Source organism: Topomyia yanbarensis, chromosome 2, assembly GCF_030247195.1.
Source record: "Topomyia yanbarensis strain Yona2022 chromosome 2, ASM3024719v1, whole genome shotgun sequence".
NCBI lineage: Eukaryota > Metazoa > Arthropoda > Insecta > Diptera > Culicidae > Topomyia > Topomyia yanbarensis.
The window spans coordinates 432,390,407-432,417,257 of NC_080671.1; the positions used below are offsets into that span (position 1 = coordinate 432,390,407).

Below are 26,851 nucleotides of genomic sequence, written 5' to 3' on the forward strand. Positions count from 1 at the left end.
TGACACCGATATGGATAACGACGCGGCGGCTTCCGATGATTCTTTACACTACGCGCCTTGAATCGAATAAACACTTGCGAACGGTACCGATGAATGCGAACGACTAACTCGGGGTAGGAGAATGAATTTTAACCTGATGCTTGGTTTAAAAAGGAAGGAATCGACCGAAACGCGTGGGAGAGGGAGAGCGGTCCTGGCAAGAAATTTTTAAGAAGAGAGAGAGAAACGCACCAGTTGGTTGAGTTTTAGGTTACAAACAGAGAGTGGCTTACTTATCTTATGTTTTCAAACAAACGAAGTGACTTAAGGATGAGAGAATGAACTTCGCAAATGTTGAATCTGACGTTTGAGAGTTTAAGCGTCGTTCCAAACTGGTGGGTTATTTTACACAGAAGGTTAAAAAGATTAAGAAACACCGAAAGTATTTGCGAAGGTGTTGTGAAACCTGTGAATGTTGCTAGATTGAATAATATAATTTGAAGTCTGGATAGAATTTATTATAGTCAAATTTCACTACATACTCTGTATTGTTATTGTAGTTCTAGTTAAATTTACCTTGTCTACTGAATATTGAATCATAGTTTAAGAAGATAATTTGAAGGTTTTATTGTTGTTATTTTTCAAATAGACTTGTTTCAAATATCAGAAATGTACTGCCAACCAACTTCATTATCGTTCAAAAATATCTCACACCATTTCAAATCACGTTTCCCTCAAATGGACTCTAAAAACAAACTATAATATTTTTACTATCTAGACCAAATAATTAGCCTCATTGGCATCGAACAGAATGTGCTTCAGGCCGCCATCGCTCAGGTGCATGTTCTCCTTGCGATAGTGGTACGGGACCGGTTTCGTTCCGGGAGATGGGCAGGGAATGGCGACTACGGCCACCTCGCGCAGTTTTGTCATGTGAGCCAGGTTTTTGTAGAACATTCGGACCACCATCCAGATTACCAGGTTAAACGCGGTCATGACCGCGCAGAAGCCCCCTGAAAAAAAGGATAATAACAATTAATTGTGACATTTACGGATTATATTTTGATGGTTTTGATTCATGACTATGAAATTGTTACATTTATTAATCCCGTTTTCTCCGCAGGACAACATGATTTAACATTTTCATCGCAATTTTGAATTATAATTTACCAAATCGATCAATCGATAATAAAGTAATAGCTCTTGATTCTGTGAGCTATTTAGCTCCCAGTTTTGTTGTGATCCACTCGGATAGTCTCTGGCGGTGAACTCATCTTACTCCGACTGAGAGTTCCCCGGTGGCGGAATTTCTCCCGATAGCGATACCCGATTCCTTGAGCGGTGGCGGAATTTCTTTCGACACCGATGTCTATTCAGAGTGAGCCCCAGCGGTGGACCTAGCCTACTCAACGTGCATACCGGTAAGTGTCGAGGTCTGTCGTCAATTTTCACTGCTTATAAGTAACTGTATATTAAGAAGATAATTTTCAAAAGGAACTTCAAGAATTCTATTTAAAGCAATAGGCACATTGTTGACGAACATATTAAATATTTCAATACATAAAATATTAGGGGGAGTTTGTCCCCAAAACAGCCCCGCTACAACGCCACAGATCAAAATTAAAATAATAGCATAGCAAGAAATTACCAGGCGTTTAGTTTCCATCTCATAAAACTAGAGCATGTTTCCGATTTCTCATCAGCAAACCAGAGCTTTCGTGCGTACTTCCCGAGACATCACTTGGGATCACCCAATTACTTTAGGCGTTGACACAACTTGTGTGATTGTTTGGGTTTATCACCTAACTAACCCCAATTGACTGATATATAGATATGTTAATTTGAAACACAAAAGTTCAGCTTTATCTAAATTAGGCGGTGCGCCCTGTATGTTTGCTATTTAGAAGTGAATTTTGCATAACAAATTTTACCTGGCTTCAATTCAAGTTAATTTGAGAACGATAATTAACTATTTCATTTTGTATTATATGATGTTCAATGATCGATTGAAACACTGTTTATATACCATCATAGTGTTGAGAGTTCTTTCAAATTTGAACGACATAAGAAAATTATATGATTTTGAGACCATTAGCCATTGCTCGGGTTCTGTTAATTTGCTTAGTTGACCCTTTATTACAGGGCGGCCAAAGTGCATGCACCAAGAACTTGACATTTTCATTAAAAGAACAACAAAGTAGAACACAAAGAAATCATTTTTACAACCCCTAAAAAATGACGCTAATCCGATATTGTTGTTGAACAAGACACAGTTCAACCGGCCAGAACAACAACGGGCGCGTTCTCCTTCAGTTTTACATCGACTGCTCCTGCAACGGTCCTTTGTGTTTAACTAAGGGTGACCTTTAGATATAGAAACAAAATTCAGTTTGCAACTGAAGTTGAATTTTAACCGAAAATAATTACATATATGAACGCGCTGCACCGAACGGATGAACAACGAGGCAATCAACTGAAACATAGCCTACAGCGCGCCTGGCATGAGTAAATTTCGTTCCGTTTTCAAGGTCACCCGGGGATCTCAATATTTCGGAGCTTTGGTTAGAAAACTCCCTAGCGGTTTGCTATCCCATTGAGGCGAACCAACGCCGCTTTTACTAGTTGCGTCAACCACGAGCCATCAATTTTAGATGGAAAGTTAACTGTCTTGAAACTGAGTATCGAGAACATCTTCTGTTCACCGTAGTTTTTCTCCTTTATTTCAAAGGCTTCTCCTCGACGAAAGCACTACTATCGCCATAAAGGGTGAGTCAATAATGATTTTTTCATACTTGACCGAAATTAATCGAATTTTGCCCAATTTCTCTTTAGTGTGTATATTTTACAGCCGCTCACCCAGTCTAATTATTGCGGAACTGGCTCGGAATCTTGAATGGATTCAGTATAAATTCCAGCTCAAATACAACTACGGATTGAGTTGAAATTGATTCTTAGCTTAGACAAGACGTGATAATCCGCTTCTTATTTTTCCTTCGACATTCTTCTTTTCGTACATTTTCACCCTGCCGGAATCTTCCGAACAGTGTTGCTATTTTTATTAATGAAAATGGAGTCTTGTTAATTTATTTTATGCCGGCAATATTTTGTATCTTGAATCCACTATATTGATGAAGGGTTTTTCCATGTCAGGGGTGTTTAGTAAGGTTTGATGAAGCCATTCTCTGAAAAGTTTTAGATTATGGAGTGGATGCTGTCTTATTTTTATTAAAGTTAATCAACCACACTCTTAGAAAAAATGAAAATTACATTTGACGTAAACAACGCAGCGACGTATTTTTCTGTTCGATAATAGGATTTTACATGCTATGATATGTAAAATTGAATATTGTGACTCTTTTGATGTAAAACTCAGACTGAATGACCTAGAAAAAGCCGAACATCTCACATTTTTACATTTAATAAAATTTTATGTTTATGTTTATGTGAATTGGGACGCTCCTTTTATGTGCATCTGGCAAGACGTAAAGTTACATGATTTTTTTTTGCTGTGCACGTATACGGTAAATGCATAAATACTTGTTTTACTTTGCCGCACAATTTCTATTCAATATAGTCATAATTTCATTTGTCGAACATAATGACAATCTTTTCCTATAAATATAGCAACACTGCCAAACATAATTTCGCTATCCCTGCAGTAACATTGCTGACGGTGCAAAAAGTCAGAATCAACCAATCAGGAGCTGGACCATTCTGACGTAAAATTGAAACAAACACGGCCCCTATTGTCACGTCTTTTTTTGACAAATTCGTTTATTTGACACGGCTCAATGCGTTAGCTCAGAGGAGCCGTGGGTCTTTTAAATATTCACAAGATGTAAAAAATAAAAACAACACTTTCATTTATTTAGAGCCTGTTATATCCCGTGAGCGCGACTTTCCAGTGCGTGCGGAGATCTATTTTCGAGTCGGGAAAATGTTAGTTTTCTCTCTAACTGCATCTTCGGGGTCATTCATATTTCTCCTATTGTCAACCGTATCATCATTCTGATTACTGCCTTGATACGCGTGATCAGATGTTCTTCCTGGCTTCTTACCCTTGCGGGTCACGAGTGTGTACTCTGTATTTTTGGAGGTAGCTTCTTCATTGGTTGTTGAATTTGAGGTGCTTGACGCAGCTTTTGCAGTTGTCATTATTGCCTGAACAGCTGCCACAAATTTGGCAACCGTTTGTGGTTCAGGAAAATATATTGGAGCCCGGGTGTTGGCATTTTCTTCTGCGGGTGAGCTTTTTCCAGTGATTTCTGAGCAGGGTTGTGCCGTTTTTTCATAGAATTGGCACGTGTTAGTTTGTCCTTGATATGTACAAAGAGTTCGCTGTATAATGGTATCACCCCCTTCTGTTGTGTATTGCAGGATAAGGTAGGAGGGAATGGGTTGGTCTACCTGCATTCTCACCACAAAAACACAATTTGAAATACCTGGAAAGTAGTTCCTCCACGTGTCCTCCGTAATGGATTCTACTTCTCCGAAATAGGACATGAATCTTTTACCCAAAACAGCCAAATCTCTTAATTGCCACTTTGCAAGTACGTGGTGCCAAATCATGTAATTTGACTTCCACGTTTCCGTTATCCATATATATTGGGATCTTGATTTTACTGCCGCTATAAGCATATTTGTCCCATGTTCTACGGGATTCCCTATATACATGGGACAATTATGCGTAGAACGGCAGTTTAGTAGTGTCACAATCAAGCACGTGTTTCAAGTTGTTTTGCGAAATGATTTTTTTCGTCTGGGCGAATTTGTTGAACATTACAACATTTTCACCTTCAGCAAATGTTCCACATCACTAATACTCGATCTTATGCGAACCGGAAAGTCAATGGCCACCGTGTTATGCCGCAGAATCACATTTTGTTGATGAGACTCAGTCAACATGATATAACACAGGAATAATAATAACGGGTCCCTTTGTGCTTCATTCAATGCCCACAAGAAGAAAGCAACTGTTTGCGCTGGCTTGGGTAGCAGCAAATTGCCCACTTGTATTGTGACTGATGCATTTGGTGGTTGAGAATAGACTGATTGTCACGTCTTGTCTTAGGTTCTTACATTTGAGCTGGAATCCATACTGACTCAATTCAGGAGTTCAAACCGGTTCCGGTACCGGTTTGACTGGGAAGTTGGGCAGTTGCCCGCTTGATGAAACATTCCAGCAGCTGGCAGAATTCTTACAGATGCAATTTATTTTAAAAATGGCGCAGCCGGAATCCTGATAGTCTTTTGCCAGAAATGACTGACAGATTATCCGCTCTTCGTTTACACAGATTCACTTGTTTCACTATCGTTCATTTCATGTAAATTCCAGCCACAAATCTTTTACTGTATATTCATGAAATCAGTTGACGGAGACGGAGGGATCATCTGGGAAACAGGTAATCATTAAATTTAATAACCGGATGCACATCGAAATAAGTCTCTTTGCAAAAGTTTAGGACACGGTTAAGAGGTTGTACAAAATGATTTTAAAATATTCATTTATTTACTTTCAAGTAATTCTAGCATCTCAATCGATATATATTTGCTGCGTCTATCTGAGACCGAATAGTGATCCTGCATTGTACGCTGCTCATTCTGATGCCGTTCAGAAAAAAATGGACATGGCCAATCAGTGGCGGCGCGAGGTGTTTTGCCGCTCGGGGACAAAAATTAAATTTGCCGCCCCTTTTATAATGATTTTTCAAATGAGTTCGATTTTTTCCCACCTATATGAAACAAATATGATAAAAGTATTAGAAAATGTCTTCATGAAAATGAACTTTATCACATTTTATTGTCAATATTTGTTCATGGCGGTAGTGCTGCGCATAAATTTGCTCGCAGAAGGTGGCGCTATGACTCCGCTCACATGTTAGCGTCGCGCAATTGGTAGATCGTTTATAAAATATAAGATATTAGTTATAATTACCCTAAATATAAAATTAAGGTATGAAATGTGCAAGATTCAAATTAAATCAAATTAAGTGCAAGCTTAATTGATTTTAATATTATATAACGACAAAAAATCGCGAAGTTGCTAAAAAATCCTATAAAATGCATCACAATTATTTTTTTTTAAATAATTTGTTTTAAAAACTTACATATTTAAAAACACTGATCATAGAATGGGACAAATCATTTTAAAATATAATTCTTGTGAATTACTGTCGATCAGCCATGCCTTTTTTTAAATTCTCTAGCTAAACGATCAGAGAAACTTGATATACCTTTAACCCCATTAAACCCATTTCTATACATAACTATAAGTTTTGGCTAAGGCAAGACTAGCTTATAAAATTAATTGTTGATATTATTAAATTAATTGTTGAGATTATTAAATTTCATTGGAGCACTAGCATATATAGGGGAACCGGGGGCTATTAAGGCAGTGGGGGTAATTCGGACCCCCTCGATTTCCCAGAAAATAGTAAGACTTTCTAACTATCGTACAAATTCGTGGAACCGCTATCCTGAAACATTAATTTTGAGAGCTGAAGTTGGTTCTTTGTTCTTTGTAGAAAGGAGTAACAACGTGTTTCGTTGTTTTTCCATTCTCAAAACAAAAATCATTATAATGGAAAAACCGTGATTAAAGTAACCAATAAAAGTGAAAAAATAAAAGGCAAGTGTTTTGGAAAGCTTGAGGCTCCTATTTTATGGAATGATTTTTGTTTGGGTGAAAACATATATATTTTCGAGACGCTCACCACTTTTGTGCGATGTAAGTGTACGGGGCTATTCCTATTTCGGTCCCCCTATTCAGTCAACCACCGTTCAGCGGCTTGCGGCTGCGTACACCATTGCACACGCCACAGCAAAGAAAATACATGGGCCGCCAATCGACAGCTGCGACAGACCAGATTAAGTTCTTGTAAAGCAATTTTTTTTGTTTCTTAAGGAGTGTCTCTTGTAACTAATTCATAGGTAAACATAATTCCATTGTAAAAAAATTAAAGAAAAATGACGGTCTGAATTGTCCCGTAGGGAGGTCCGAATTACCCCTGGCTGGAAAAAGGTAGAGGTTTGCAAATCATCGCCTGGCGCTGCCATTGAGTAGTGCAAATGAACCTTTTATGGCACCAAAATGTAGCTGAGGTTTCAAACTAACAATTAGGACTTTTGACCGGTAACTTTTTCACAACTATCCACCTAAAAGGGCGATTTGCTTAAGTAGGTCCGAATAGCCCCGGGTTCCTCTACGCATTATTCGTAGAACTGAAGTAATTGCAATTTTTCTGGCTAGATCCCGCTGGAGCAGTGCTGCCATTTTTCATGCTCCTTGATCCCCACAGTTTTGATGGAAAATGGTTCTGGAGCCGTATATGCGCCAGGGAAAAGTCGGACAAGAATGGTTTAATGTATATTATATAAATATTAACTTTTCATACTAAATTATCGCAATGTTCACTTTCTTCTTGCCTTTGGAGTATTACAAATAACACGGTGCTATAGTGATTTTGTACTTTTCAAGTGACTTAGAATAGGTTGTAGATCTCATCAAATGCAATTCAAAATAATGTATAAAAAATGTTGTATTCCTCCAAAATCTTGATATATTGCAAATTTTGTATTTCCGGACCTTTGCCGCTAAAAAAAATTCTACACTTCATTTTTTAACCGATTTTCGATTTCTGTATTCTGAAGAAAAGACTTTTCCAACGGTATGCTAAGTTATGTTCTTTTGTTTAAAATACTCTGCGGGTTTGGGACAACAATTTGTAAACAATCAATATTTTGCGATTTTTTCATGAAAATTAGGAAAATTACTCAACATTCTTATTTTATTAAAAATTTAGAGAGATTTAGTTCTGCATTTAACGATCTATTTATCTCCAAATTCGGTTAAAAATGGTAAAGTTAATTTTTGTTTCTCCAAATTAGATACTTGCTTGCATGAACTCTTCAGAGATTAGTTAGGCATTGCGCGCACTATGGCATTCTATAATCGTAACTTCCGTTATTTTTCCTAATTTTAATTTCAAAGTTTACACACATACTTTTAAATGTATAAGGAATCGAGCAAAAAAACCTTTTTTTTTTTGAAAAATTTTATATGAAACCGTCCCCTTAAAAGTTCATGCGAGCAAGTTTCTAATTTGGAGAAAAAATGAATAGCTACAATGCCATTTTTCAACTGATTGTTATGAAAAATACCGTATAATACTTTTAACAAAAGAACATAACAAATGACCGCGTAACTAATTGTTTAGACCCGAGAAAATTTTTTTGCTGCAAATCAATCTTTTAAGGGTATATTAATTTGATCAAACGTAGGTTTGTATTGTATTTGATCAGACCTGCAACCTTTTCTGGAACACTTTAAAAGTTACATTATTTTATTTTATTTTGCGGCACAGTGTAATTATCCATTATGGTGCAAGAGTCAACAATTTTTTTAATAGTATTTGTAGTATTTTTGTAATAATAAGAAGGTCGCCGAATGGTGAACACTTCCCAGTATTCGCCAGCTTCTAGCTCGTGCCTCAGCTTTGTAAGTAATTGCTTATCACACATTGAGTCCTATGTGCTCCCAAACGTCCCTAGGTGAAAGGTCATATTTTCGAATTTTCATAAACAAACTAACAATCGTCATCATTATCTTAGTGACCTAGTGATTGTATTTTAGATTTTCGATCTTGGACCGCCAGTTCCATGGACGCCCACCGCACGCGCATCTTTCTAAATTGTGCACAGCCCACAGTCGACAACCTTTTTCATGTCATAACTTTAACTAATTTCTCTTTCGTCATTCCGCACTACAAGCCCAGTTCACTGTAGTCTGCCAAGTATACAACCACGCTGATAGCCTTCCAATGTCAGCATGGTTGTATACTTGGTACCGTTGGGGGTTCAGGCGTCTGCGCCATTCTCCATTTTCTACTGTGCTGCCGGGTATTGAACGCAAAATTCTTCTCCTAAACAAACCAAGCACTCGATATCCTGCTTCTTACAACATTCATGCCTCATGGCCGTACAGAGCAACAAGGAGTATCAGCGAATAGAGCAAATTTTGCGCGCATCCTTAGGCTGTGGGATTTTAGCTGACTACGTAAACCATATTGGCAGTAGCAACATGAATTTTTCTTTCGCGGCTAACATGTCACTGGGGTTCTAAAATATATGAATTTGTTGTAGCGTACCCCATCAATTTCCACCTCGAACCCAACACGACTGCGTGTTCTCTACCAGCTACCATGTACTTTGTCTTGTCAGAGTTTATAGCCAGTCCGATTGTTGCAGCTTCCCTTTTAAAAGGCAACAATGCCTCTTCCACTGCCCTACGCTCAACGCCAATGATGTCTATATTGATCGCAAAGCCAAAAAGCATGATGATGGTTCTGTGTTCTCGTGATTATGGTTCTGTTCCTTTGCATATCAGATCAGTAATAAATTTCGACTCCATATATTTTCCATAAATCCACGTGGTTTACAGAGACCGAGTGAGAAAGCAATAGCACATTAGAATCTAGTACATTGGAACACGAGGATTACCTTGCAGGCAGCACACAGTGGGGCAGAATGCAATTTTCGACGCTCGAACCCTCTAGCGCCCTGGGTATGTATCCTGGAGGATTATCAATAAAGTCAAAGTATAATACAAAAAGTTTCTAAGAGTGATAGATGTTATCATGACATTTAAAGGGTGTTTTAATCATAAATATTAAACAAAAATATCTTCAATAAAATTTGTATTAACCCACGAAGCCGGAGATGGCGGCAGCTAGAATTTTGTTTGTAACGAGTGGAGACCTTTAACGTTATAACTACGAAGAGAAATAAGTGGTATGTATTCCATGTACACCAGACTGGAAAAGGAATCACCCTGCACGGTATGTTATCGTGCGTCTTACCTATAGGCTGGTCGAAATCTCAAGGAGGCAATGCCAAGGCCTGCTATGATGAACTCCACGTGTAGGCACTCACGTTGCGTGTGAGTGCACAGAGTGATACCGTGGATGTTCACAATACGGTACAACATATAGTTAAGACTCATTCGTAACCCACAGAAGTGAGACAAGGTGGGGCTTTTTTCTACAGACATATAAAATAAGGAAAAAATAAATAATTCATGTGAAATAATTCTAGCTCGCTTCAAAATTTTTGAGTAATCTAAAAATATGCAAATATTTGCTTGTTTTTGAATTCAAATATGATATTTCGGACTGAGAATAAATTGGTAAAGCAATTTCTAAAAAAAATATTCAAACGCTGGGTGCGTCTTGTCTTCCCAACTGCCTTTTCGTTTTTAAGCTCTCGGATAATCTTCTGTCTAGAAATCAGTGAACAAAAATGTTGGTTTGTTTACCCCTTACTAATCGCCGGTTCCAAAAAAAAATCATTTAGTCGAAAAACGTACGCTACCGCACGAAACTAACCTTCTATAGAACACTTATTAGACCGGTTGTCTTATCGACTATGCTGGATCAAAGTACCCATTACACGTAACAGGAAAGGAAATACCTATCCAATGGAATTAAAAGATTGAAAACACAAAGTATACTTTTTGAGTTAAAGATATTAAAAGACAAACAAGCTGTTTACGGTAAAAGTTGAATAACTTGGTAACAGTTGAGATTTGATAGTTTGTGTAGCATGATTTTTGACGCCAAATATGATTCTCTATCACCCCTCTAGAGATTCTTAACGATGAACCAAACACCCTGTATATGATAGAGCTTCTTGGTTTAATTTCAGCGAATTAGTCTGCATACTCCCACACTCATCTTAGTTGAATCTTTTGAGACTGATGAATATGTGTATAGTTTTGTTCGATCGCATCCGTCAGTCCCGATCCCCTACCTTTTTAATCGTCAACAGACACGAAAATAATGTACATTCAAGCGTTTCACCCGCATTTTTATCGAGCTTAATAAAACTTGAACTATTATTAAAATATTAAAATTTGCTGAGCAGGAAATGCCGCCCTCTGATTTTGCCGCTCGGGGCGCTTGCCCCCTTCGCCCCCCCCCCCCTTAGCGCCGCCTCTGTGGCCAATGATATTGACACTGTCATTGTGTTGGGCGACTGTAACCTGCCTCATCTTCGTTGGACATTGGACGACGACCTTAACAGTCTCATCCCAATGAACGCCTCGTTAGAACAGGAAATCACTACGTGCGAGTCCATGCTGGCTGGTGGTATGCACCAAATCTGCGACCTTCAAAACATAAAAGGACGCATTCTTGACCTTGCTTTTGTCAATAATAACAGCAATGTCGAGTTTGTAGAGACACCAACTGAACTACTTAAAATAGATACTCATCATAAGCCCTTCGTCCTATATATTGATGCCTATTTCGATCCCGGAAACGATACCTTTTCACCAATTAACGACCGCAACTTTGATTTCAATCGCTGCAACCTTGATGAGATTTCTGAATCGATTGAAGCTATCAGCTGGAATACACTATTAGCTGACTGTGAATTCGACCATATCTTTACTATTCTACGTCGATCGGTCCCGCTAAAACGAACACAAAAAACACTCATGGTGGACTGGTGAGATTCGCCATCTTCGAAACATTCTCCGTAAGAAACGAAAGCGGTATTTTCGCAACAAAGCGCTATTTCATCAAGCGGAACATCGGTACGAGACAGCCTTTGCGAATACCTTCCAGGAAAATATAAACCGCATCCAGCATAACCTTCAGAGCGATCCTTCGTCTTTTTGGACCTTTATTAAAGAACGGAGACAGCCTGACAGAGCGCCCGTAAATGTCACGTACAAAGGTGTCACAGCTCGACATCCGCTTGATTCAGCAAATCTTTTTGCTGATTTTTTTCGTGAGGTCTTCAGCAACTGCCCCGGATTCATATATGAGCACTTTACACACTTATAATATTGCAATATCGAACTCACCTCTACTTGAGCGCGATATACGTACAGCACTGAGTAACGTTGATCCCGCTAAAGACGCCGGCCCCGATCGTTTACCTCCGAAACTAATCAAAGGATGTGCAGATTCTCTTGTGGCTCCCCTCTCCATTATTTTCAATCGGTCTCTTACCGAAAGCCGGTTTCCTAGCGCATGGAAAACTGCAGCGATAACCCCCATTCACAAAACGGGAAGCGCACAGCGTGTGGAAAACTATAGACATATTTCTATTCTCTGCTGCGTATGCGAAAGTTTTGGAGAAACTTGTATATGAAAAAAATGTATGCTGCCGCTAAACCTGTCATCTCTGATTTCCAGCATGGCTTTGTCAAGAAACGCTCGACTCTTTCAAACCTATTGGTTTACACCAGTGTCTTGTTCCCTGCTATGGAAGAACGACACCAAGTAGACGCGGTATATTTTGACTTTTCAAAAGCTTTCGATAAAGTTCCGCATAATATTGCCATCGATAAGCTGGCTTTCCCTTCAGGCTAACTAATTGGCTGAAGTCCTACCTAGATAGATAGATAATAGATCAGCTTATGTGAAATTTGCAAACCTTACCTCGACTGTTTTCGAATTACCGTCTGGGGTCCCGCAAGGCAGTCATCTCGGGCCTCTTATTTTCATCTTATTCATAAGCGACCTCTGCGAGCGAATCCAGTCTGAATAGCTGTTATATGCTGACGACCTGAAGATTTTCCGAAAAATAAAAGCTCCTCTAGACTATGTAGTTCTTCAAGCTGACATCGACTTAGTTCAAGATTGGTGTAAACTCAACGGAATGGATTTGAACATTAACAAGTGCAAAGTTGCTTTTGTTGATGCCGCTTAATTTCTCGTTTCGACTACAAAGTAGATGGCTGTAGCCTAGAAAGGGTGTTGTCAATTAAAGACCTAGGCGTTTTATTTGACTGCAAACTGAAATTCAGCGACCATATTTCCACAATACCTGCCAAAGCTTTTGAGACTCTAGGTTTATTGCGAAGAAACACTTCAGATTTCAGTGACCCGTACGTACGCAAAACATTGTACTGCTCTCTGATACGCAGTACTCTGGAATATGCTGTCCAAGTTTGGGCGCCACACAACGCAACACAACGTTATCGAATCGAGCGAGTGCAAAAACGTTTCATACGATTTGCTCTTAGAAATCTGCAATGGCGCGACCCCGTACGATTGCCTTCGTACTCCGACCGATGCAAGCTGTTGAACATGCAGACTCTTGAACAGCGACGGGTTTTACTACAGAGGCATTTAGTATTTGACGTTATCATTGGAAACATCGATTGCCCTGATCTACTCCAGAAAGTAAACTTTTATGCTCCGCAGCGCCGATTCATGAACCCGCCTCTTCTTTGGATCCCCCGGCATAGAACTGCATATGGACAGAGTAACCCAATCGACATGTGTTGTGTGAAGTTTAACGAAACAATTGGTGTTTTTGATTTTATTGTGCCTAAAAGAGTTTTAAGCTAGGTATAATCAATGTATAGCACTAAGGTTTTATTTGATGAACATTTGTTGAATTCTCAGCTAGTTGCTATAGTATCGTAAGAAAGGATTAAGCGCATCCTCAAGTTTAGCAAATAGTCTTAAATTTAGGATTTTGTGGATGAGTAGATTGAAAACCTTCAAAACAGTAAAATTCGACTGTAACTATTTGAATTCAAATTCAAATGTTTTAATATTTTTTTTTTAAATTTAGACAACAATATCAAAAAACGACTCAAATTTTCAATAAAAGGTTTGCAACATACGTGTTTACCTAAAATTACGTTCATTGAATCGTTCCTTTTTTTAGCATCCAGTTTTTTCCAGTTTTTTTTTAGAAAGGTTCCAGTTTTTTTGAAAAAAATGTTGGCAACGCTGATGCTAAATGTCTTAGAAATGCATGAAACAACAGATCTTGTTTCTTCTCGTAAAAAAATTGTTTCGACAGAAGTTGTCTCCCTGGTAATCATATAAAAAGCAATGTTTTTTCGAATTGATCCCAGATTTTGACAATGCGTGGACTTCTAAAACATTTGGCATACCAAAAAAATAAAAGCTGCATTTCCAAAGTCAAATCCCATCTCAATTCAAGAATTTTTCTCGTACCACAAAGGCATTTTTTCAACATTCATTTGGTGATTACGGTGCATAAAATTAGATATGAATTGCCAGCCAAGGGCCGTCACAGCATTTTGGTTTCTTTTTGCACAAGCAAATGCAACAAAGATGCTTTTATGATCTATTGCTAATTAAGTGTTTTACATATTCTTCCTTCCAGTTTCTAAGAAAATAGGTTGCATCCAGCCATATATCGCGTGAAGATAGATGACCACGTTATTCCTTTAGTACCAAATTCAGATTGTTCTTCAAATTATATCCCTCAATAATATTTTAATAACCCCTTACTCCAGTGAGCGAAGATTTTGAGAGACAATCGCACCGGGCGAGAATGCTTTGCGTCTTCTTCTACAAGGATCGTCTGCATGATAGGTTGTTTGGGCCGTATGCATGACGCATGCAGTATTGCACTAATTACAATCAAATGGGTTTTTGTAACATTTTTTTTCTCTATTGAAAGGCCGCCAAGCATACCAGCAAAAGAAAGCTTTGCCACAAATCCGAAGCACCTGGTCTTAGGCAATTGAGAAGAAACGAAGAGTTTCTAACGCTTCCAGAAACAGCAAAAATCTTATGTGACATGTCAACCAGAGATTAAACTTAATCAATTTAGTGCAGGTTTGGTTGGATCTACGTTAGGAATCGGCAACTTTGTGATATTGCGGAACTCCTCCCGGCATCGAGGAGACTTCAATTTTCATGGTACGGCATGCGGTTATCTTCTCGATGATAATTAATCTAGCTTCCTCTACGATCTTTGCTACAGCTTTAGAAAGGTGACCTGCTTTACTGCCCATGACCACATTTCCATCGCCTTGTTCCTTGAGAAAACGAGCGGAAAAAGTTTGCAATAGTTTTCGCTATTTTTGTTGAAATTTGAAGTCTTTGTCTTGTTCGTTGTATATTCTGGACTAACAGGATTGTAGCGTAGTCTTCTGGTGCCTTTGGTAGTGTCAGTTATGCGCCTTTTTGCTGTCTGCTTTGGCTTTTTTCAGTACGACTTTCAAACAGTAATTTTGTGTGTAACTGGGAATGATACTCCTATCCTGACTTATTTTATGACTTCCCCTCACTTATTTAATAAAGCAGATCAAGATTTTAGCGCCCCCTAAGGTTGGTGCCCTTGGCGGTGGCCAACCGCACACTACGGCTCTTGCTCCAACAGCGCTCCTTAACTATTAGCAAGGGAGGTGAGCTTTGCCATGAATGGCCCTGGTAGATACTGCAGTGACCTATCTCAGGGGGAAGCTTTGTCCGCCCTGCGTCGTTCTCTTTGACGGTTAACTTTGGATGAAAACTTGGCTCGTTCGACTGATACTCCACAGTGAGAACGGTTATAATGCAACTGGGGTCCGTTTTGTTTAACCGGGGAAGAGTGTAGCTCCTTGACGGATAGCTTCCGTTTTCCGTCGATCCAATACCTCAAAATTGAGCACCCAGACCACGGGCCGGATCTTTTAACGGCAACCTACCGCCCTACGCTGCACAGATGTCAATTTTAGAGCCACTCAATTGATAGAATACTTAAGCACATACTTAATGTGGGAAATCCGCCTACATTTGCACGAACTGGCAGAGAAGAGGTGCTAGATAAAACTCTGCTCTGACAGTATTGCTCGTGAGTTGGCAAACTGGCTCGTACCAAACGATCTCGAACCGTCGCTATCTGATCATAAGTACATCGTCTTTGATCATTTTAACGTCTCAGTAGATATCGTCACAGATCGTAATCCCAAATCTATGAGCTGCATCTCTACAATGAGGGCTTGGCGACTAGATTTGTAATGTATTTATGACGCTTAGAGTAATTTTGTTTTCATTCGTGACATCACGCTGAACCTTATCAAATGAATAACGATTTCCAAAGTCCTAATAGTTTTCTTATATCTGCTGCTTGAACCTACGACTGGCCACTAGCAGCCGAGCAAAACTATATTGAGACTTGGCATTCTATTTATATAGGATGGCGCTAAAGCTGAATACTTTGGTTGAAGACTATTAGACGTTTTAATGTGTTAGGTACCTATTGTGCTATTTGAGTGTGAAATAAATTATAAATTAAATTGACCCCCACCGGAGCTCGTTACAGTTTTCAGGAGTATCTTCCAACGATTGAATCTCTAGGTGACTTGGATGAAGTCGTGGATTAAACAAACTCACTCATAGTAGCAGCATACCAAGAGGTTTGCCCGTTTCGAGTTTTGCGTGCTTCTAGAAGAACACCTTCACTCAAGGATGTGGATCCGAAAATATCAAAGAATTTGCTGCATTTTTCCAAGCACAATTGCAGTATTCTAGTCAGGGCACTGGCTGGACATTGCAAACTCAATTATCACATGGTTACTATTCAGCGTGCTGAGTATTATTCTTGTGAACTTTGTGAATCCGATTACGGAACTTCAAATCATTTGATAGGTAAGTGTTGATATTTCCGCTCACTGTTTGAATAAAAATTTGAATAAAAAATCTTGCCTTTAAATAAGTTCAGTGAGTGAGTGAGTCTTTGAATTCGTTCGGGTGATGTTAATTATTGTGGTCTAATTAAATAAATTTTCGTTCGGAAAAAATATCAATTACCGCCGCAAAATCGACACCAGCGGGTGCGCGAAAAAAGTTGTCTGTGAGATGACACGGTTTGCTTAACGTTTAAAGTGCACTCTACTTAACTAAAGCGATAAAACGCATTGTAATTTCTACCGGTCTGACACAACAAAAGCCAACCAGTGATCAGTGGTTTATTATTCCTTCGTTGGCCCGTCATGAGGCGAAGCAAAGAAGAGCGTGAAACACCGATAGTCAGATATGACTACTGTGCTGTGCAGTGCGTCTGTCTTGAAGATTTCGTCAGCAAGCGATTCTGTGTATTGTTTCGGTGGCTGCGATCACATCCTGCATGAGAAATGTGCGGATTCAAATACCGCTAGTGCAAGTGCTCTTAAAAGCAATAATGCGCTACGATATGTTTGTTTTGATTGTCGGAAAAAACTGAATGATGTACTGAAAATATGTGGGGAACAACAGAGTGCGGTCGCAGAACTGCAGAAGGCACAACATGATCTGACCAACAAGTTGCGTGGGTAGAATCGAGAGCGGGATCAAGCAGCAACTTGTGGACCTTTTCCAGTCTAGCAAACAAGCACCCGTGAATATTAACTCCGGTGAAAACATAAATGTTTGTTCATATGCTGACGTCGTTCAAGCCAGTGTGGACCACCCCGCATCAATTAGAAATCAACTCAAACAACTGATCAAATCAACTCGCTCCAATTATTTGGCTCAAGGTACTCGGTATATCGTAATGATCGCGATCCTAACAGTTCAGGGAAGAAACGTGGTGGTGGTGTGCTCATGGCAGTTGCCAACCGACTCTCATCCAAACACAAAAATGACACTCACAATCTCGAACAACTCTGGGTAAATATTCGTGGCCCCAATACTAATCTCTGTGTGGGGTTTGTATATATTTCCCCCGATTCCCCATGAGATGTAGAAATTATTCAGTAGCACATAGACTCCGCACTTGACATCGCAACTTCCATTGAACCCAACATGGCACATCTACTATTTGGTGATTACAACCTACCTGGACTTCTTTGGAAGAGCACCCCCTCCGGGTATGCTTTCCCAGACCCCTCTAAATCAACCTTTTCGAGGGCGAGTACTGTCTTACTAGGCGAAATCGAATCCTGGACCTCCTGTTTATAAATGAAGAAGCTTCATGAACTGCACCGTTTCAGAGGCGCTTGAGCTTTTAGTTTCTGTAGACGCAAATCATCCTCCACTTCTAGTAACGCAGATTTGTCCGCACTTGGTTCTCTATGACGAGATGGAGGATGTCAGGGAGTTCAACTTTTCGAAGACTGACTTCTCTAGGCTTCATAACTCACTACAAACAATCGACTGGGAGATTTTCTTGATCGTGATTCACGATCGATGTAGATGCTGTCGTAGAAAAACTTTAAGTGGTGCTAAATTAGCTTTTCAGTATACAAGTGCCTGCACCTCGTCCTCAAAACCAGCATGGCCCAACAACCGGCTACGTAAACTGAAAAGATTGCGAGCAGCTTCGACATTACACTACTGGACTAAATCACATCACAAAAAAGGAGTTTACCAGTAACAGCTATAAAACATATAATCGCTTTTTCTACTCAAGACACGTAGCACAAACCCAATCGAACCTAAAACGAAACCCAAAACAGTTTTGGTCTTTTGTGAATGGGAAACGTAAAGAAAATGGGCTTCCTTCCAGTATGTTCCTCGCAGGTGAAACGTCCAATACTCCCAGCGGTATCTGTAACTTGTTCGCAAAACATTTCTCGTGTGTGTTTAAAAATGAATCGGCTAACTCAACTCAGGTGGATTGTGGCCTTGAAGATGTCCAACGCGATGTAATCAACTTTGGAAACATTCAATTTACTGACGAAGCCATTCTAGCTGCCATAAGCAAGTTAAAGTCCTCTACATCGGTCTACATCTACATCCTTCCATTATACTGAAAAGACGCGCAAGCGCATTGTGTACATCATTACGACTAATTTTCAACCAATCACTGTCGCAATCAGTGTTTCCCGTGTGTTGGAAAAAATCAGTAATGTTTCCTGTTTTTAAAAAAGGTGATAAGCAAAATGTTGCGAACTATCGTGGCATAACCTCGCTCTGGGCTGGATCAAAGTTGTTTGAGATCCTAGTAGGAAATATGTTCTTTCGTGAGACCAAAGCATACACATCGAAGGACCAACATGGCTTTTTTGCAGACAGATCAACAACCACCAATCTAGCCCAATTTACATCGTACTGCAATAAAAACATCGAAGATGTATCACAAGCAGACACTATATACACTGATCTTAAAGCTGCTTTTGATCGTGTAGACCACTCTCTTCTTCTGGAAAAAATCGAGCGGCCGGGTGCTCCATCAAATTTTACAGGGTGACATAAATCATATCTCGTAGATCGTTCTCTGTCGGTGAAATTAGGAAGTAACGTGTCATATAGCTTTATCAACTTGTCGGGTGTACCTCAAGGGAGTAATCTCGGATCGTTGCTTTTTCTTTATTCTTCAATGACGTTTGCTATGTTATACCCCCAGGGTGCAAACTTATATACGCTGATGATCGCAAACTATTTCTCATCGTGCGGTCAATAGAGGACTGTGTCGAACTTCAGCGACATCTAGATGCTTTCTGTAATGGGTGTAATCGCAACTTGTTGGCTCTCAGTGTGTCCAAATACTCTGTATTATCTTTCACGCGCAGAAAAAAATCCAATTATCTAGAGCTACAACATCGCCGGCCAATTGCTAGAGAGTGCGTCAGTTATCAGAGACCTTGGTGTACTCCTGGACTCGCAACTGACATTCAGAAACCATTACTCTCACGTTATAGCACAGGGAAATAGAAACCTTGGCTTCATAATAAGAATCGCCAACGAGTCTACTGATCCATATTGTCTGCGGGCATTGTATTTTTCACTTGTTCGGTCTGTCCTGGAAGTTTCAGCAGCCATTTGGTGTTTCTTATACGAGCATTTGGACTAACAGAATTGAAGCAGTACAAGCAAGATTCCTCTGCTTTGCTCTTGGAACTTTGCCGTGGCGTAACCCAACAGAGCTACCACCATACATTGATCGCTGTTGTCTGCTCGATATGGAAACTCTGACAAAAAGGCGAAATACATTCAGAGCGGTATTTGTTGGGAAAATATTGACTGGCCTAATGGACGCCCCAGATATTTTCTCACATATCAACATCAACGTACCCCCCCCCCCCAGAAATCTTAGATCACGTAACTTTGTTTTCAAGAATAGACTTAGGAGATTGACTTAGCTTATAAGATTACGTTAAAATATTTCTGTAATGTTATTGTAAAGCTGTATACCTTGACTGTAATTTTGTTAATTTGTAACATTAGATTATTGTAATTGTTGAAAAAAGTTCGAAAAGATGATAGGTTTTTACGCGAATTCGAGGTCTTCTTCCGAAGTGAACCTTGAAATGGGCTTTTTCCATACAACAACATCAAATTTCATGTAGACCAACATGGGTCAGATGAAAAATGAGAAATAAATAAATAGCTCCTACCCAAAAAGTATACTTTGTATTTTCAATCTTTTTGCTCCGTTGGGAAGGTAAGAAAATTTCCTATTGAATAGTGTCCTCTTATCTATCTGTTAATTAGTTTTAGTTACCTTTTAGTGGTAAACTAGTTAAAAGTTGGTATTTTTACTGAGGTTTTTGTTAATTTTCTCAAAATAATGAATAATGAACATATCAACATGTATTATGCAAAACTTGAATTTCATGACGATCCATAATTTGTTTTTCAACATCGTGTTCTTGTCCCTTCTCTTTTTTGTATTTTCATTATTAAACATTTTCTGTAGTCGACTTGCAAGGGATTAAAAGACACTAGTCTAAAAAATATGCTTTATATCCTTATACTCAAGATTTCATTGAGAAAATTTTCCACCGAATTATGCACACATATCTTTCAGTTAAATGAAAAAAAAAAAACAAAAAATAAATTACTTTTTACTAGTAAAATAGCTCAAAATTAGCGTTTTTCAAATGAGTTTTTTAATTATTCTTATTATTAATTAACAAAATTTATCGTAGCGGATGTTCAAATGAGGTCCTTAAACATTCTCTCTAACTTATTATTGGACTTTTTATCCCTATTTCATTTCATTTCGCTGAAATTTAATAGTGAACACAGCATCACAACAGATGCTGTGGAATCGAAATCGTCGTTTTTGCATGTAGAATGATGTGATAAAGATAATTTTGCTTCGAAACGAAGAGATAATTGTATGGAGTGAAAGGAAGAATAGTAGAACTTGCTGAGATGCTTTATTTAGAAGATAGCTATGATGATGCTTATTATTTACTTTTTAAGGAAATGCCAATAATAACACTAACTTTAAAATAATCTATTTCTAAAAGAACACTAAATTCACTAAACTGAAAGATATTAATACATATTTCTCTGTAAAATTTTCTTGGCTTTTCAACGAAAATAAAAAATTACAATAAGTGTCATACTTTTTCAATTAGAGCTAGCATTAGAGAAAATAAGATGAAAATATTCAACTTCAATAACCCAAATGCATAGTAATAAGAATAAGTATTCTTTTTGAATTACAGGTATTTAAAGACGAACTAGTTATTTACAGCAAAAGTTCAATAACTCTGTAACGGTTGAAATTTGATGGTACGTGTAGAACGATTTTGTTTCCCCAAATATGATCCTCAATCATCCCTCGAGAGATTCTTAACCATGATCCAAACACCCTGTATAAAGGCACTCTTTGACCTCGGGTTGCTTCCAAAAGGTATTTGAAATATTCATCTTCTATATCTAGAAAAACGCCAAAGTTTTGTCGAATCAGCTGTTTTGACGTTGTGTAACAGGATGGTAATGGACTTCCCCCGCTAATATACATGTTGCATTGCATTAAGCGGATGTTCGTCTAAACTGACAGGTCGTAGAGGTCAATAAATTGTTCCACTGATTTCAAAAGAAAGAAGGTTGGTCGAAAGCTTTTTGTCACCTCATAGGTAACGCCACCTTCAAGGATTAGGGTTCGCAGTACTGACCTATTTTGGCGAGAGTCGGTACTGCGGTACTGAAGCCACCAGTACCAGTAGTACCGGTAAAGTACCGGTACTCGAATATTTTTTCAAAAGATTCGAGAAACGCTTCAAAGTGAAATTGAATGCTCAAACTGATGCCTCGTTATAGCAGAAGGTATTTTTCGTATGCGGACCTTCTTTTATTTCGAGATAGAGGCCTCTTTGAATTCAATAACTGCTAAGCGGTGCGACTTTAATCGACTTCAACAGATGGTAAATGTAAGAAACCCTATTATCAAAAGTAAATAGAAATGAGAATGTAAATCCGTGTACGTTGGTCGCATTTCCTCTTTGCTGTAAATTGCTGCTGACTTTTATGCAAAATAAGGCTCCTAATTTCCTGTTAACTATAGAGTTTTGCTGACTTTTCCGATCACCAAAAATTACGAATCGCACTATTCGAAGCATTTCACCAACTATTAAATTATAAGCTACTAAATCGCTGTTCGTTCTTTTATAGATAAAGATTTAAGTGCAAACCAAATACAGACACGACTTGAGCCACAGTCTTATTACGCGCCACCCAGTGAATAATTGGAACCAATCAGAATGTCGCTAATAAAAAAACTCAAAACAAATGTTTACGTCTCTAATGCTAGATTTGAATACATTGAAATTTAGTATACGCTAGTTGAAATTTTGTTTCGACCAACTTGTGTAGGAATTTAAACATATCGTTCAGTACAACGGGAGTTAGTAATGTTTAACTTACAGAATTATTTTGATGAAGGCTCTACCTCATTTCCCCACAAAGGCGTAAGCAGATCGATTTATGTAGAAGATAATTCAATATAATTAAAAGCCACTTTGCAGACCGATATTCGGAAACGGGTCCACCAATAGAGTCTACATAGGGTGATGAGCCTATTTTGGCACCATTATGGAGAGGGTCGCACTATTTTTTGAACAACTTAAAAAGAAGCCATATTACCTATAACCTTTTTCAGAATAAAGTATCAGTGTACTGTTTCTTAAACATCTATATAATGCTTATTTGGCAGAATTGTCTCAATTTTCAGCATAAATGAAAATAAATGCTCTATTCTGTGCATCTATTCCCACCTGAACGTTCCAATTATCGCCTCATGGGTGTGCCGATTTCCACCTCATCGAAAAACAATCTAGTTGAAACGCAATGCCTCATATTTCATTTGCGTCGATTCTAACTAGGTATCCAGATCATGGACGCCAACGCGTGATTTGTAAAACGAATTATTCTGCTTTTTTCAGCCGATCAAAACAAACGTAAACATTACGCACACGAAAGAAACTCATCAGCTGTTAGTAGAAGAGCGCCCAGAACTGCGCATGCAGGAAATAACCATGCGAAAGTTAACAACTGGAATATAAAGTTCACATCACACATTACTTCCTCCCGATCCAAATTGTATGTGCAGATGAAAATAAAATATCTGCAATCAACAATTAGTTGAATAACTTGAAATAATTGATTACTTATACCTGAAATTGCATAACATTATGTTTTCAAGTTCATGTTTTGGTTTGGCCGCACTGGTGATTCTTTTCTGTATGATGGATGCAAAAAGTTGGTTTTGATTGTGGTAGTGTATCAGCAAAACATGCCAATAATAGGAACCCCCGTATTTAGTTTTATCCTATTATAACACTAGGCCTATTCTAGTGTTTGACGAGTGCTTTTAAAGTGAAATAATCGTAAAAAGGTTCTCCAACTAAAATAAAGGTATGTATCAGTGCAATATTTAATATATTTGTGCCGGAATAACGAGATATGAGGCGGTAAATGCTGGCTCGAAAGTGTTTATTTTGCTAAGCGCCATTGCGTCCTGTTTCGGTTCACTACGCGAGTGAGGCGGATCAGCAGATATTTCAATAAGGTGATTTTGTTTTAATAAAAAGTTGGATTTAGAGGATAGTTCTGAATACGTATGTGCACAACAAATAAAGAATATAACTTGAGCTTTTTTTGCACACCTGTTTTAGCCAAATCGATATTGTCATTATCTCATATGCTTGGTTCGAAACCAAGGGGTACGAAATAGGGTCACAATAGGCTCTACTGCCATAATAGGCACATCACCCTATATTTCATTAAAAATTTTGTATGGTACCGAAAATAACGGTGCTGGCTTTTGCTCAGTATTGGTATTACAGTACCAATGGTGGGTCGGTATTTCCGGGATTTTCGGTACCGGTATTACCGGTATAACAACCCTATTGGGGATGAATTTTACTATTATTTACAAAATTGATTGAAAGGGAGATCACTAGCTCGGTTCGTCAAGATTTCTAGAAACGAAAATTAAAAAATACCTGAAGCTACCCTTTACCCATCTCGAAACTAAACGTTCACGTTCGATTTCAGCACAATTTTGCTGAATTTTCATCAGCTGAAAGTTTCGGCAATACAAGATGCCGGAAAATCGGCAATTTGAATTGAACCTGTTTGACAGATTCGCTTTGCTGAAAATTCAGCAATTAAAATTACCAAATTGACAGTGCAATTACCGGATTTGCGGCAATCCAGCCCGGAATACTGAGGATATTCGGCAATTGCACTGTCAATTTGATACTAAGAATTACTGAAACATCAGCAAAGCATCACCTGTCAAACAAGTTCAATTCAAATTGCCGATTTTACGGTATTTTGTATTGCTGAAACTTTCCAGTAAATTTTTGCTGGCATTCGGCGAAAAACAAAGTTGGTGTGTTAATTTTTGGTTTAACGCGTCAATGACAAAGCCATTTCGCCTTGGTTGCATAAGGTGGCCCCTAATTGTATCACTAATAGAAGTAATACTTACAATATTGCCACTTTCCAATAACGCAGTAGGCCACCTTGTTGTATCCGACCGCAATCATTATCGATGCCGAGATGAGCGTCCCGAATAAATCCACCACCATCCAGGGAATGAAGAACTCGTGCCGATTCCGCAGTGTCCCGATCAGCAAACCAAGACAGCTGAGAACGTAAATCGTTGCCAGGGTGGTCCCGATGTACAGCATGCAAAGGGTTACTGTAAAGCAAAAAAAAAATACAATTAGTTTGACAATTGGGGCCATCAAATGCAGGCGTTTGTCTGTAGAGAGATCTAGACATTTGACGAAATGGTTTAGGATAGATTGTAGGAAATAAAGCGATTCGATGAAATTTTCGAGGATTCAACAGCGCCTGCTAGTTCACTTATAATCTGATAACTGATTTCAAGTTTTGACATATTTACCCGATGCCAGATTGGCAGCCGATCTGAAGCGCAGCTGATTCATCGTCTCACCCCTGGCATTGGTCGGAAGGTAAACATACTCCTCACGTTCCTTCTGATCGGCAATATCGGCCCCGAGAATCGCACTCATCTCCTCGGCATGGGCTAAGCCCAGCAGCATTATGAACAATAGGATGTGAGCGATGAGCTATATATGGGGAGAGAGAGAGAGTGATGAAAAATCGAACTGATAATCTTTTTCCTTTCAAACAAAAATAAGTCACATCTGCAACAAACCACTTTGTAAATCGCAATCAGAATGGTCGAAATCCGAAGATATTTAGGTGACACGGGAACCGTGACAATCTCCCGTACTTTATCGATCAAACGCATTTTGCTTTCTGCTTGACGACGGTCGACGGGTGCTGCTTTTCAAGGCTTGCTATGTCTCCGGTTTAAACCGGCCAAGGTCGACCTCTGGCTGCGAATCGGGGGTCCTGTTCAGTCACTTCCGAGATGATGGCTTCGAATACTGCGAAACAAACGGAAATCGGTCATTTAGTTTCACATAATTCGAGGATAAAATTCGGAAAACTTTACCTATATGTTTGCTGTACTGGCGAGGAAAGCTACCATAACATGGACTACATTCTGGCGTTAGGTAAACTGCAAGGGTGCAGAATCTAGTGTGCACAAAGGGGGAGTGAATAAAAAGAGAGGATTCTGCGCGATTGGCAAACCTAACACGTGAATAGAGAGAGAGTTCGATGGTACGTTTGTGTATAGTGGACTGTTCGTAAAACTTTTAGTTTATATCTGATTCTGATTTTGATTACAGAAAATTATAATTATCGTACTTCGTTGCTTTTACTGGTACACTGAAAATAATCGACACGATCAAACTTTATGCAATTTAACATCACTTTCATGTGCGTTCACATTTCCCTTTGAATTTCACACGACAATCCATTAAAAAGCATTTCCTGTGGTGTTTCAAATTAAATTCAAACAAATTCCACATGAATACGACACATTCATCCATTGAATGTTCATTGCCATGCTATTGAGTCGTAAAGTATGAACTTTCCACATGACTTTCGCATGAAAAACATGTAGTGAATTTCTACATGTAAAACAATTCACGATTCTATTAAATACTTTACGCTGACGTCACAAATGAACTGAGTGTTCATTTTTGACAGTTCGCTTGTACTATTTACATGGACCTCGAGCGAATCTAGTCGTCCACAAATTCCACGTAAACAGTACAAGCGACCTGTCAAGAAAAGTGAGGTTAACTGTGTCAGTTAAAGAACCTAATTGAAATCTATAAGTAAAACAAAGTGACAGTCACGTGTAATTCATTTGCAAATTTTAGTCAATGGTGTTTCTTATGATGTTGATGTGCTTTCTCCACGGCGTTCGCAAGAACTTCATTTGAAAACCATATTTCCCACACTCGAATGGATATTTAAGTGGCAACCGTGTGCATTTCGTGTGTTTGTGGATTGAAATAATTCAATAGATTTCCACATGATGTTAACGTGTTCAGTTTTTTATTATACAGAAACTAATTGATAGTATCAACTCATGAAGAAACATTAAAAAATCTGAGGGGAACGACTCATACGAATTACCATTCTGAAGTTTCCTATCATAAAATTAAACATTAGAGTATAGTGCCTATTATCACTCTATTAAGAACGGTACATCACTAACTCAGTAATTATTCGGCCCACAGTCGATGAAATGCGTATAATTCTTAACATTAACAGCTTTGTTTCGCTCTTAACCCTCTGCTGTCCAGATTTTTGTTTTGCTTAATTTGTTTTTGTAATAAGAAAGCCGAAAAACATATTGCCTGCTCACGAAAGCTACGGATATTTTATTTAACTAGAATACTAGAAGTTGGGGTTACAATTCCTTTTGTCATTCATATTAAATTTCATCTTTTTCTTGTGCATATATCGCAATCATTCTTTAATCATTTATCATAAAATGTAACTTGTTGAACGTGGAAAATTCTTAGGAACAAACAAAAATAGATTCGTAAAATTGTAAA

General features: G+C 38.6%; 1 protein-coding gene across 2 annotated transcripts; it reads right to left on the bottom strand.

The window, feature by feature from the left end:
* Window positions 1-472: 472 nt before the first annotated feature.
* On the bottom strand, window positions 473-25,493 carry LOC131685481 (uncharacterized). 2 transcript variants are annotated; one of them, XM_058969216.1, is made up of 5 exons: window positions 25,390-25,493; window positions 25,165-25,321; window positions 24,811-24,997; window positions 24,391-24,603; window positions 473-992 (listed from the first exon to the last, which is right to left on the bottom strand). In XM_058969216.1, exons 2-5 carry the CDS (start codon window positions 25,180-25,182, stop codon window positions 754-756), a joined length of 657 nt encoding a protein of 218 aa, XP_058825199.1. In that variant the 5' UTR covers window positions 25,183-25,321; window positions 25,390-25,493; the 3' UTR covers window positions 473-753. The 2 variants fall into 2 exon arrangements, with proteins under 2 accessions (XP_058825199.1, XP_058825198.1); XM_058969215.1 differs by having other exon boundaries at window positions 25,087-25,321.
* Window positions 25,494-26,851: the final 1,358 nt, after the last annotated feature.

Excerpts from the sequence above, each read along its gene's own strand:
- LOC131685481 (XM_058969215.1), bottom strand. The coding sequence starts at position 25,182 with ATGCGTTTGATCGATAAAGTACGGGAGATTGTCACGGTTCCCGTGTCA. Across the intron at positions 24,998-25,086 it reads TGATTGCGATTTACAAAGTG|CTCATCGCTCACATCCTATT; the intron begins GTTTGTTGCAGA and ends CCCCATATATAG. Across the intron at positions 24,604-24,810 it reads GGCTGCCAATCTGGCATCGG|TAACCCTTTGCATGCTGTAC; the intron begins GTAAATATGTCA and ends TTTGCTTTACAG.